The 13946-nt window shown below is 37.8% G+C and overlaps 1 protein-coding gene across 1 annotated transcript in view; it reads right to left on the reverse strand.

Annotated features, from left to right (window-relative positions):
• Nucleotides 1-1300: 1300 nt before the first annotated feature.
• cerkl (CERK like autophagy regulator) overlaps nt 1301-13946 on the reverse strand; it is a 59912-nt gene continuing 47266 nt past the window's right edge. Inside the window, exons 7-13 of the mRNA XM_079618665.1 lie at nt 10025-10202; nt 9741-9797; nt 9450-9481; nt 7440-7548; nt 4422-4518; nt 2119-2309; nt 1301-1546 (exon numbers count right to left, since the gene is read on the reverse strand). Coding sequence (XP_079474791.1) covers nt 1465-1546; nt 2119-2309; nt 4422-4518; nt 7440-7548; nt 9450-9481; nt 9741-9797; nt 10025-10202 — 746 coding nt within the window. The 3' untranslated portion in view covers nt 1301-1464. The remainder of the gene's footprint in view (nt 1547-2118; nt 2310-4421; nt 4519-7439; nt 7549-9449; nt 9482-9740; nt 9798-10024; nt 10203-13946) is intronic.

Below are 13946 nucleotides of genomic sequence, written 5' to 3' on the forward strand. Positions count from 1 at the left end.
TGCATGGACGGCAAGGCACAGCTCGCTAGGTTTTGCAACAGAGCCTAATTGTTTCCTCACAGGTTTGCCTACGATCACTGAACATATTGGCTATTGGCCTGCTGTAAAGGAGAGATCGCACTGCTGTAGCTTTTCTTGCTAAAGGTTATGCTTGTGTATCTCCCCGCAAGTTAGTAGACCCTCCACAGAGGTGACACAGGATCTTTCCGTCACCCTTCCCGAAACAGAACATTGCTGCGATAGGGGTTTTCACACCTTTGCATCACTGCGGTATCGGTTCTCCTTGCAAAAAAAAAGGAGGAAATGACATGCATTCTCTCTCCTCCCAAAAACTCACTGCTGAGTTCAATAGTTAGAAGTTTGAGCGGAGACGCCAGATGGAAGGAGCGAGTGTTTTCCGCGTGCTCTGGCTGGGTGCCATGGAAACGGAGCAAAGGAGGCTGCTGTTGTGTGTGTGTCTGTACTGCGCTACAGAAGAGTGATGAGATTGGCATGTGTCTGGCTTCCAGCCACTGCTTAAGAGTGTGTGTATTCATTTTATATGGTGCAAATACACACAGCACCATCACCTCTGACGTGCCCGTCATTCAAAGATCCATTCGTCTCCTGCCCCTTTTGTCTGTTCAATTAGGAAATATTGTAGCTAGGGGTGTTTATGAAAATGTTTACAAAAATAGCATCGAACAAGAATTCATTCAATTATTAGGTAAACATTGAGAGTTTGCAGAACTAAGCTGAAGCTATAAATGTGCACTGAAATATAAACAAAAATTCTAGGAAATTACAAAGAAAATGAGTTTTGTATCGGTATGATTTAATTTATTTACAAAACCTGATTATCATGCCAAATCGTCATATGCTGAATGAATTTTGGTGCTGTTTTATAAGAAACAAAGATGATGTTGATTAATTGTATGAATAAAAAAGTTTTTTAAAGATAGAAAAACTTGAATTTAATAAAAATAGTGACATTTTCAAATCCGTTTCCCCAAAAAATACGTGCATAGAATATGGGAAAGTCAGCTGATTTTGTTGGTGCCAGCCCGTAAGTGTGTGTTGGTGTTTGAACGAGACCTGAAAGGATAGTAAGACCGAACAGTCCTGTCAGAATCAAAGCTAAACATGTGGGACATCATCTTTAGATTTGGGAAACCATATCAGATCGGTTGCTTGTCAGTGTTTTTTTATGACATAAAAAAAAACGCTACTGTTTAGGGACTAGCACGTTGCTTTTTTCAGTATTTTTAATAGGTTAATGTTTTCTTTTTCTTTCTTTTTTCAGTCTTTATTTTTCTTTTTTGGGGGAAAAATTTGCTTTGGTTTAATTTAAATTCTTATGCACTGGAATGTACTGTGTGTCATTTTGTTTTTGCTCTGACATAAAATGTTCTATATATACATGATAAAGCTTTGCTTTGTGCAATTTGTTCATTCAGTTTATCTTAGGTGTGTGTGTGTGTGTGTTCAGATACAGCTGCATTTAACTGGCGACTCCTCCGCCTCCTCCACGTCGGCTCCAAAGAGTGTGAGGAGCTGCGGGTGAACCCTGGAAAATAAACAGGGCTGTCACTACATTTAAACATTACAAGGATTTATCTGAAATATGCACACATCCCTCCCTTTTTCTTAGAGCCTCACACTGTTCTGTTTATTCTTCTGACACTCTTTCTGCAGCTTTAAGAAGATTAATTAGGAATTTTCTTATCAAGCGCTGCTTATATAATGTTTGTAGTGCCTTAAAACAACACAGCCTGCGCTTGCACAGGTCATGTGAAGTTCAACCTGTGTAAGTATACAGTGGCTATCTTGACTACTGTTTTGCAAATAAATAGGGATTTGACTTATTCACTTATAAAATGGAAAGTTCTGACTCGGGCAACTTTTATGTTTGTTTTATGGTGCTTTCGCCCATAAAATCTGAATATCTGTGCATCCGTAGGTTTTTGAATATGATATAATATGTGCAACCTAAAAAACAATGACACTCAAAGTTGTATATTACAGTGCATTTACTGGTTAAGAGGCAACAGCTCCTCTTATCCATTGTGACGTCACTGCAATCCCTGTAATAATGGAGTTCTGCTGTAAATGTCTTGATGATTGACGTGTGTGTCTCACCTGATCAGGAGTTCAGACGCGACCTCTAAGAGATCTCCGTCAATGTTCCAGGGGTATGTTCCTTCAGAGGAGATGATGGGCCTTGTTTTTGAATCGTTCTCCTCCAAGACGTCTTCAGCCCAGCTTCCCTGAGAGCGCGGCCGCAGCCTCACAGCCTCTACAGTGTGTGTCTCGATGAAAGAGAAACCGAACTGCAGAAGGGTACAGAAGCATTATAGAAGTCGTCGATATATATAGATATAGATATATCAGAACTCTTCTGTCTGAGCTTTTGTTATGTGTTTTGTAATGTGCAGCTGCCTGCACTATTTATTTGAATCTGACTTATTTGAGGCTGTAGTTTAATTTAGGTCCACAAGGAGGCAGTGATGAACAACTGATCCTCATCAGCCCGCTTCAGTGTGTGTGAGTGTGTGTGTGTGTGTGTGTTACCTGCAGTGAACTTGGATACAGAACCAGGCCAGGACTTTCAACACATCATATTGTAGATCCTTTTATTAAGATAACCGGGTATGTCTGTCAAATTCTTGCTTAGAAGTCATTATAATTCCTCGCTGCAGCTTATGCAAGTACATTAACTTTTCTTTATTTTTTAAAACTATGTTTATTAGTATTCTGTTGGTGTAATAATGGCTCTGACCCAGCAGTCATTGTTCATCAACTGCATTATTATTATTATTATTTTTATTTTTTCTGTTCTGTGTTCACATACAAATTGAGTTGACAGTAAATCTCACAAAAACATGACCAGGTCACTTTCACCCGTTTAAAATAAGGGGATTCAATTCTGTGTAAAAGTTGAGCCTGTACTTAGAACCAGTATTTATTTATTTAAATAACATTTAAACAAAATCTTGTTTTTTTTTATTATTGTAATGCATAAAGATGTTTTACATTTCAGCCTTTTTTTTAAACCCATTATTATCAATGAGTTTCATCAGGTTCTCTTTACTGTACTACAGTACTTTTTACTGCATTACAGTTTTTACCATATCTGTTATATGTCTGAGATTTTTTCTTATGTTTTGCACATAATTAAGCACATCTTCTCAACATTTCCCAAATTCTCAACACTAATGTATCTTAAAGCAAGAGTAAACGGTTTTTACATTTAAGGTTTTCCCCTTTTTGAGATTATTTCCCATTATACACAACTCGTGTTCTCATGTCATATATTTGCATTTTATTTCAGTGTAACTCAATGTAAAAACATGAACGAACACCATGATATATACGTAAATAGTATATTAAATTTTTTGAGTGAATATATCTCTATGAAATAATATTATACTGTATATCAGGGATGGAAATTAGCACCAGCCACCAGCCAAATGCTGGTGATTTTGTGTTGTGGCTGGTAAACTCGCTTCACCTACCAGCCACTGTGGCGGGTAAATAAAAGTAGCATGCGGTTTCACCCTGACAGTTTTAGAGGAGGCACATCTTGAGATTTTACCCTATGGAATAAACGGCTTAAGTATTGTAGATCTTGTAGTATTAATTTTCACATGCAGTTACACATTGTCGGTTAAAAACAAGAAAGTGGCTGGTAAAAACTTTGAGTGGCTGGTAGATTTTGGAATCCACCAGCCACAGTGGCAGGTGGACAAAAAAGTTAATTTCCATCCCTGCTGTATATATATATATATATATATATATATATATATATATATATATATATATATATTTCTTTTTTTCCCTTTTTTTCACATTACAGTAATGTTTTTTTCTTTCGTCGTAATGGGTTGGAAATAGCCAATTTTCTTAATGCAAAGTGTAATTTCTTACATATTTCTTTGATGTTGAGGCCAAATATGACCTATACCTTTTTTTTTTTCTTTGTGAGATTCAACCACTGTTAAAATGCACTTGACTTTACATTGCTTTCCTCATGTAAATGAAGTGAACACACACAAGCTCTTTTAACATGGACAATAAAGGCCTAATAGTACAGCACAGAGACCCTGAAATTGACACAGCTTTGCTCTGCGGCACAATGACGGGAGAGTGAAGTATAGCAGTAGGTCAACGACGTAACAACATACACAGATTATTTATAGAATGTGGGTTAACAAACATCTCTAGATTGGATTGCTTAAGAAAAAGAAGAGACAGGCTCTGAAATGGGCTAATCTGTATTAGCCTGAAAAGTGTTTTGTGGGAAGCTGACAATCAGCGACTAATTTGACTTGACAGTATGCTAATTCCGCTTAAGCTGTGGAGGTTGTTAACTCTATTTGCGTGGGCTGGATTTCCTGTGTATCAGGCTGATGTGAGTTCAGAAAGTTCTGCTGTGACCTCACCTGGTTGTTTGTGCTGCCGTATCTCTTCAAGTGCTTGATGAATTCTGACCTGGATGTGTTGTCAACAACTATCAGCGCCATGCTGCCATTGTTCAGCCTGTGGTAGACAGAAAATGTTCACATGTATTGTGCTTAGGTGTAAAATTTGTTAATGCAAACTATTACTTATGTGCCTATCGAGTGTGGAGATAACACTGAGTCCACGGCAAACATCGTGATGAGAAAGCCAATTCAACATTATAATAAGCCCGTACACTTTTCATGGTTAAGAGGTAATGAGAATTGTATAAACCAGTTTCTATTTTGTTTTACCACAGGTCTATAAATACATGTGGAGCACACTTGGACTGTCCCATATCTACACATCAGTGGACAATGTAAATTGGAGCTTAAAGGTAGAAATAGGTCCAGACTAAATTCAAACCTCTGTTTTATGTGCATAAAAATTAGATAACCCTTGATAGTTAACAACGGAAGGTGAGTAAATTATGACAGAATTAAAAATTTTGGATGAACTATCCCTTTAATTCAAAATATATTCTCCGAAAGAAAATCTGTAGTCTGAAAGTATTTTACGAGCTATAAGCGACCATCGCAACGCAACCAAACTAAACCATGTTCAATCAAATTGTCTACATTGCAAGAACCTGCAAGCTTTGTTAATGTTAAAAGTTCACCCAAAAACGTTTGGTCATTAATTACTTCTAGTGAACGTATCGTGTTTAAAGGACCTTTCGATATTTTTAGAGCAGAACCGAATGATTTCTCGCAGTGAGAACCCCGTGACCCCCACTAAAGATGCTGCTTACGAGAAGCTGAGCTTAACTTGTGTCGCTCTCTAAATACAGGAAGGAGAGGGGGTTGCGGAGGCCCGTGGACAGATGCTCAGTCCTTAAGTCTAACCAGCCACTCCCTTTAATCAGAGTAATTATGTGCTGATTAGTCCAGTTAGGTGGCTTTGACCTTAGGAGTCTGATCCAACCACTGATTCCAATCTTCAGGATTACGTTGGCCTAGTCTACCCGGCTTCACACACGAAACGCCCACGACACGGGCCAGAAAATAAGTCTGAAGACTCAGTTGGCCTTGCATGTTGCTGGCACACTGACCTGGTCTCAAGGTTTCACAGTCCACACAGACATCAGCCCATTTTACTTGCTTTTAGGGCATATAGTCTGAAGGATTGAGGGCAGTGCTTAGTTTGGACATTATGAGGTCTCAGAAAAAGATTTGGTGACAGATTTGGGTGATGTGTTTAACAGAAACTTCATGTATTAATGAAATAGCTCACCCAAAAATGAAAATGATGTCATGAATTACTCACACTCACGTCGTTCCAAACCCGTAAGACTTTCGTTCATCTTCAGAACAAAAATGAAGATCTTTTTGATGAAATCTGACAGCTTTCTGTCCCTCCATTGACAGTCTACTCAGCTACCACTTTGATGCTTCAAAAAGTTCATAAAGATGTACAGGTTGAATTTAAGCTTCCAATTTATGATTTCAATTTTGAAATCAGATCAATTTACGATGTACACTGCCATTCAAAAGGTTAAGGTCAGTAAGCGGTCACTCCTACTTTATATATAATATGACACTTCTTGTCAAAAGTGTTGTCAAAAATATAGATTTTGCAATACATATATATAGTGAAATATCTGAAACACTTCCAATACTCATTTACCGCAGAATAGATACACGACACCAGCTGCACTTTCTCACTCTCTCATCTCTCCGACAGTGAGCTGACCCGCCTCCTCTCACTCACTCCTTTCATTTGCTCCGGATTAATATTGTTGGTATTATAGGGCTTACATTTTTTGTGCTTATTGTGCATAATTTTACTCATTCCCGCAGATTTTGTGCTTACACCCAAAGTGCGTGCACATAAAGCCGCCTCTCAGTACTAAATTTAGTCCTTAGTCCTTGCTTATTGCGCTTAAACAGTCAAATACACACAAAATAATGTCAAAATGCCGGTATTGGTGGGTATTCACGTAAACACAGTCGGTTATGATTTAAATGAACGTAAACAGTTGAGAAAGAAAACGCAGTATAATGGATTCATGACAGCAGCCTTATATACTTGCTACCAAATTATGAGATAATATCATATAACAGCTTTCCTGTTGCTCAAACAGTAGAGCGCTGGCAACGCCAAGGTCATGGGTTCAATTCCCAGGGAAAGCAAGAATGATAAGAATGTAAATGTGTGCTTTGAAATGCAATGTAAGTTGCTTTGGATAAAATCGTCTGCCAAATGCATAAATGTAATAAGAATATCAATATGGCAGTTTTTCTCAATGGTATTAATGTCAAAATTGTGGTCAGTGAAAATGCTGAGTGGCAAGTAACTTGGAAAACTGCTAGCCACAGTTGCTGAGCAAAAAAGTTAATGTTAAGCCCTGTGTTTTTTAAAGAAATTAATACTTTAATTCAGCAAGGATGCATTCAATTTATCAAAAGTCACAAACACTTGTACATTTTTACAATAAAATATATCTTTTATATTGTATTTTTTTAAATTCAACTTATTTGATTAATAGGAAGTTCAAAAGAGAGAGAGAAAAAAATAACTGTATCACACACACACACACACACACACACACACACACACACACACACACAAAAAAATCAGCATTTTAGAATTTAGACATTTCTAAAGGATTATGTGACACTGAAGACTGGAGTAATGATGCTGTCATCATACATTTAATTTTAAAATGAATTAAAATAGAAAACAGTTATTTAAAAAAATGGAATAATATTTCACAATATTACAGTTTTTACTGTGTTTTTAAATAAATGCAGCCTTTGTTGAGCATAAGAGACTTTTTTCAAAAACAAAATCTTACTGACCCCAAACTTTAGAACGGTAGTGTATAAAAGCAAGCCTTGTTTTTTTTATCATATATCATTATGAAAGTAAAATGTGCTGACTTAAAATGTAAAGCATCTTGGAAGGATGTTGTCAGTTTGCTAATGAGCGGATTGAGGTAGTGTGGAAGAGGTTCTGACCTGGTGTTTGGAGCCAGGCCCCTGGGGGCCATTGAACACAGGCAGGGGATAGCCATGATGCTGATGTTCAGGTACAGGCCGTGTCTGGTCTGCCAGGAGTCACTCTCACCTATTAAAACAGAGAGAGTTTTGAATGTTTTTAACGTGAGGGCAGATCAGTTCTATGAAAGAGCTGGTCCTTGAGCAGCAACCTGGAGGATTTTTCTAAATGGTCAGGTATGATGGTGCTTACTTTTCACTGACTATTACATTACATTATTTTACATGATATACCTATTATGTTTAATGATGATTTCTTTTTGACTATTATGCCTATTATTTTTTTAATGATTTTTTTTTTACTATTATATTATATGCCAATTTATTTTTAATGACACTTTTTGTCTACAACAATACATTACAATACAATAGGTAACACTTTATAACTAGGTTCCATTTGTTAAATATATTAACATGACAATGAAAAATATGTCTAAAGCATTTATTCATCTTGGTAAATGTCCTTTTCAACATTAAATGATGCATTATTAAAACCAAAAGTTTTTTCTGTTTATATTATGTAATGGACCTGAGCTAACATGAACTAAGCTGTAAACAATGTACACTTGTAAATAATGTTAACAAAGAAGTATAAATACTGTAGAAAATGTATTGCTCATTGCAAGGCTATTTTTTTTAAATGATTGTAAAGTTTTACCATAATATATTATATTACAGTATATGTCTATTTTTTTCCAGTGCACTGCATTGTCATCCAGACCCCTGCTGAACTGATATGTATGAGTATTGGAACATGTAACTTTTCTCAGCGCTGATGGAGATGGACCATATGAACCAATCAAAGTCATTTGTGATAACAGGAATTTAAATAAAATAATAATCTTGTTCAGATTTCTGTAGTGTATAGAAGTTAGTTTTCGCCACGGAATAAAACAATTTAAAAGATAATTGCGACTTTTTATCTCACAATTCAGATTTTTTTTCTCTCACAATTGCCAATTTACATCTCGCAAATCTGACTTTTCTCAGAATTATGAGATATAAACTTGGAATTGACCTTTCGCAGGGAGCTTGATGAGAGGTGATCTGACCAATCATACTTCGCCATCCGCCATTTTGTCGGACAAAGCAGTCAGGAGAGTTAGTAGATTAACATGGGAGGATATGAACTTGATAAACGGAGTGTACTGACGTCTTTCCGCGGTTAAAACAACATTCCTTCTTATGTTCATTCATGTTTATTTGATGCTATAAATGAATTAGAAGGAAGAGATGATCGGTTCACGAGCAGCTTTAACTGAGGCAACACAGCGATCTGTCAGACACATTAAAGAGACACAAAACGGTATTTATTGTTTAAATTTCTTCTTAAAAATGACCAAATTTGAAAGGTGAGACTTTGTTTAATATCGAAAGTAACCAAAAAGTAACCTGGTCTGTCCTGTCTGTCAGCGCGCTGTCCGTGTCCTCTCTGCTCCGTGATCTATTTTTCACTGCGTGAGAACAGGGTGTGTGTGTGAGAGAGGCGTAGCTTGTCGGACATAGCAACGGTAACTAAGGGGGACGGGTCTTTGCGAACGGTCAATTGCGAGAAATAAAGTCAGAATTGCGAGATATAAACTCGCAAATCTGACTTTTTGCAATTCTTACTTTTTCTCGCAATTGTGTTATAAAGTCAGAATTGCTAAACCCGCAATTGTGAGATAAGTCCCAATTACCTTTTTTTATTTTTTTATTTAGTGGCGGAAATAAGCTTCCAGTATTGTGTTTGAATGTCCAGTCTCCAATAAAGCAAAAAAAAAAAAAAAAACTAGGCATATTTGAATGCAGCCCAATGGAGAATTCGGCTTTTAATTCGGCCGGTAAACACCCCATTGAGGAACAACCCCTTTGTTTCTCATAGGAAACACTTATTAGGCGAGAGCTCATTTGCTGCCCAATGAAGTAGATACACGCAGGCAATAGCGGTGCAATATCTTCAAAAATTTCTCCTAATTTAGCTGTACTCACAAATGGCTTCTCCATCTCTCTTTCGCTCAGCTCTGTATGGAAGAAAGAGATGTTTTTTTAGTGCACATGCACAACCATTAACAGCATTGAGTTGTATGGGCTCCTCCCAGTGTGGGGCAGCCTGCCTTATTAGCATTAGCTGGGTGACCTTCAGCATTTCCAGCATTTTGATTTCCTTCCAATGGCCAATTAAGCAGGGGGTGGTTTATTTAAAATAACATTCAAATAATTACGCTGAAATTTGGATGGGGATGAGGGTCGAGAAAACTTTAAAAATGTGCTTTAACACACTTTGTCTGATCCTCGGCTCCTCTGCTGGTTATAAAGGACAGTTCGCAGTCTTCAGGTCTTCACAGGCACCGTCGGTCAGTTGGGGAGGGACACGAGGAAAGAGAACAAACACGTTAGATGGAGTGTTATGATAAGGATTTCTAAAAGACAGTGCCCATGTGTGCTGTGCCAGGCTGGTCTGACACTAATCCCAGATTTGATAGAGCACCAGCCAGTTCCTTGGAGCCCACCAGATGAGAGACAGCTACAGCTGACAACACAACTGAGAAAGAGAGACTGCTTACTTGAGGTTTGCCAGTGTTTTAATGAGAGCGAACTCGCGACGCTGGCTGGGTGGCATCCAGCGGTGTCTCTCTGCCAGTGCGAGCGTCCGCCCACCGAAACCAAACATGGCAGAGAAACCGAACCTCACCAGACGACCCATACAGCTAAAGCTGCACACGTCCACAGGCTGATGATGACCTAGAACAGCAACGTAACAATGTCAGTATGTAGAGGTACACCATAGAAAGAGTTCAAAACCACTAGGAACAGAAGACACTACAGCCACTCAAGGGGTGGGAAGACCCATTACAGATGTAGATTAGAGCTCTGTTAAAAAGAGCAAACTCCAAAGCAGTCTTCATTAAGAAAGTGACCCCAAAAAATGTTTTGGCCCAAACTGACCACCAACAGCATCTTTCAGACACCATCTTTATTTTTTAGCTCAACTGTCACGGATTAAACGCACATGATTGTGGGATATTAAAGGCAGCGGAAATCGATCAGATGAAGGTATCTAAGGAGACAGGATGTGAAGATAACTATTGGATTTGGAAGTGCCTTCTTACCTTGGAATGTGTCCTCCGACACAGCCAAAATTTAGGAAAAAAAGATATGATGGTTGAAAAGAGAGAGTCGGTTTAAATGATAAATATTGTAATCGGTACCAAAAAATGTGGGGGTAAATTTGTTTAGATTTTATCCAATATTTGACTATTTTACCCCAATAAATGCTCTATTGAAATTGTCAGTCGAATGCCCTGTGCAGTTCATTTTAGGAGCGCTAAACTGAAGTTGCTTAAAAATGAAATGGGTCATGAGGTGTCATTTGTCTTAAGGTAGCTCTCTACTGTATGTCTTTTTTGTAACAGAGCCATTGAGAGCATGGTGATAACAGATGAAAACAGTTATGTAGTGTGTGTGTGTGTGTGTGTGTGTGTGTGTGTGTGTGTGTGTGTGTGTGTGTGTGTGTGTGTGTGTGTTTTATTATTATCAACATCAGTTGCTGCTTAATATTTTTGTGGAAATCTTTGATGAATATAAAGTTCAAAAGAGAACAGAATTTTTTTTTTTGAACAACACACTTTTATTAATTGAATCTGTCTTTGCTGAATAAAAGAATACATTTCTTTAAAAAAATAAATTGTACTGACCAAACTTTTGAACGGCAGTATAAAATCAATATGTATTTGCATATATGTGCATGCATGTATACGTGCATATTTAAGTAGATGTAAATGCAAATGTGCATCATATAATCACCAAATGTAATTCTAGTCCATTAGAAACAATAGAGTCATCTATCAAGTGTCAATGTGACATCTCTTGAGTTAATTCATTGCATATGTCGGAGTGAGCAGGAATGACTGGATCTGGTGGCCCATTGGTTGAGTCCAGTCCCTGTAGCCCGGCACATTCCTGACCTCCTTCTGTCTCCCCATGCATACACTCTCCCTGCTCATGAATTATTCATTGGATCCTTCCAAATCCCGCCAGTTGGCCTTATTCACATGCGTAAATATTGCTTAATTAGAAATGAACAAGCCCTATATTGGCCTTCCTAAATAGGCATTACGCTCTCATTCGTGTCAGGTGTCTTATGTGCCGTTGATGTTTCTCTTTTGCCTTGCAGCAACAAAAGCCAGACACTTTGTGGAGTAAAGAAAGAAAACGTGTTTTTGTATATTCAGTTCGCTTAACAGGAATGTCTTCAGAGGAAAAGCTGTCTTTTGCTGAGCGAGTGCCTACACTTAGCTCAGCGGTTCGTACGGAGAGCCACAATGGTTTGATGGAGCAATTAATCACAACGGTACGAGGATGTTTCTCAACGTTCCTGCTGAGATAGCGGGTGTACCGCGGTGCACAGAAAAGGTGCCAATCTCGGCGAACAAAAGAAATTCAACACTCGTTCTTAAAACTCACACCTCCCTTTAGTCAAAAGCTATGAGTTACACCGCCATATGGCTCAATTCTGAGGACTTAACGATGAGACGCATTCTCTCACACGTGGAGGTCAGATCGGGGTTAATCATCCGAGTCTGCAGCCAAGCGAGGGAAGAACTGGGCCGGAGAGTTTTAGGCACTCACCAGTTCTGAGGGTTTGTCATCAGATATTGTCACACAATCCAGATTTGTTATTTTACAGGGATAGTTCACCCACAAATTTACATTCTGTTGTCACTCGTGTTGTTCAAAACCTGTAAGACTTACTTTCTTCTGTGAAACACAAAAGAGGAAACTTTTAAGAATGTTCAAACTGTTTTTGTCCATACAATGAAAGTCAATGGGGATCAAACAACATTGGATTCCGTTAACTAATTTTGATTGCATGGAAATAAAAAACACTGAGCCATTCTTCAATATATTTGTGTTCCACAGAAGAAATAGTCCTATAGCTTTGAAATGTCAGTATTTTCTTCAGATAGAGCTGTCAGTATGGTCCATATGAATATTCGTCATATGGACAAATTTTATGGTGCTTTTTGTGCTGTTTGTCAATGTATGGAAAATAACTATGTGAAAATTCACAAAAAATTATCTATTTTTGTCTTCAACAGAAGTAAATAACACAATATAGCATTATGGAATGACTTATGGTTTTTTTTTTATATGTAAAGGCCCCTTTACACCAAAATTAAAATAATAAGGACATTAGAGGGCGCAACTCAAACAAACTTTTCAGCTGTGCTAAAAACACTTACTTTACCAAAAAAATACAAATAAATCTAAAGTCATTTTTGCTTATGGTTTAACTGAATCATTGAAGGTCAGCAGCAAGTACATTGGTCAATAAAGTGAAATTAAATGCATAATTTTTATTTTATTTAACATATTTAATTATTGGAGGGTTGACAGTATTCTGATTTTGAATTTCACTGATTGTATTAATTTTGAGGAATAATGAATCTTTTTTTTTTTTGTGGAAGTGAGATTAGTAAAGATATGCTCACATTTAGTCTAGAACTACAATAACCATCATGTTTACACACAACGCCTCTGCACTTAATTACAATTTTTATAGAGACTGGAGACCTCTGTCAATAAATGAGAAAACAAAGTAGCCTAACTTATATAAAAAAAAGTTACTTACTAGTTACTTGAAAAAAGTAATCTGATTACATAACTCGTTACTTGTAATGCATAACCCCCAACACTGAAAAATAACTGAATATAACTAAAAATAACTCCCGTTTGGTCTTATGCAGAAGTTAAAAAAAATGCAGTATTCTGGAATGACATGAGGCTGAGTAAATAATGACATGATTTTCAATGTCCATGTAATTCTTGAGTGAACTATTGCTTTAACCCAACGAGGAACTATCTATGAAGCCCGTAAATGGAATACAAAATATCACCAAATTAAAAATGTTCTGTAATCCACATAGAACAATAATAAAGTAACAACAAAGAACCTAATTAAATTGAACTCAACTTAATTCGGTTATTCTATTGTGCGGTTCTGATTGTGTTCATCCCAATTGTAATTCAGCTATAAAGCGACATTTTTGCCAGTATGTGTTCTTTCTCTTTTTTTGGAGGACGTGAGCTTAGCTTGTGCGTGTAATCCCCTGACACAAGCCAAATCCGCTTGTCTGTTAAGCTAAGCCCAGGAGAGCTTGCACAGTCGACACAATGGCCCAGACATATTGGTGCTAACTTCAAAAACGCTTCACAGACAGACAGACAGATAGGAACATGCAATCCTAAAGCCAAAGCGAACACTGCCAGCCAGAAGTAACACTTCCAACGACGGCCCACAGCCTCGTCAAAGAAGCTCGGCGTACGTGGCGGGACCGTACGGGTGATTGACGACAGACGTATCTCCACCTCTCCCGGGACTGTCTCTCGTTCCATGGGACCTGTTAACCATGATCTCCAAAGCTGGAGAGGCAGAGCCCGCGTGGGGGGTTTGCCGTCTCTCGGCCCCCATAACAACAGCCTGTG

Source organism: Phoxinus phoxinus (assembly GCF_949152265.1).
Source record: "Phoxinus phoxinus genome assembly, chromosome: 7".
In the NCBI taxonomy this organism is placed as follows: domain Eukaryota; kingdom Metazoa; phylum Chordata; class Actinopteri; order Cypriniformes; family Leuciscidae; genus Phoxinus; species Phoxinus phoxinus.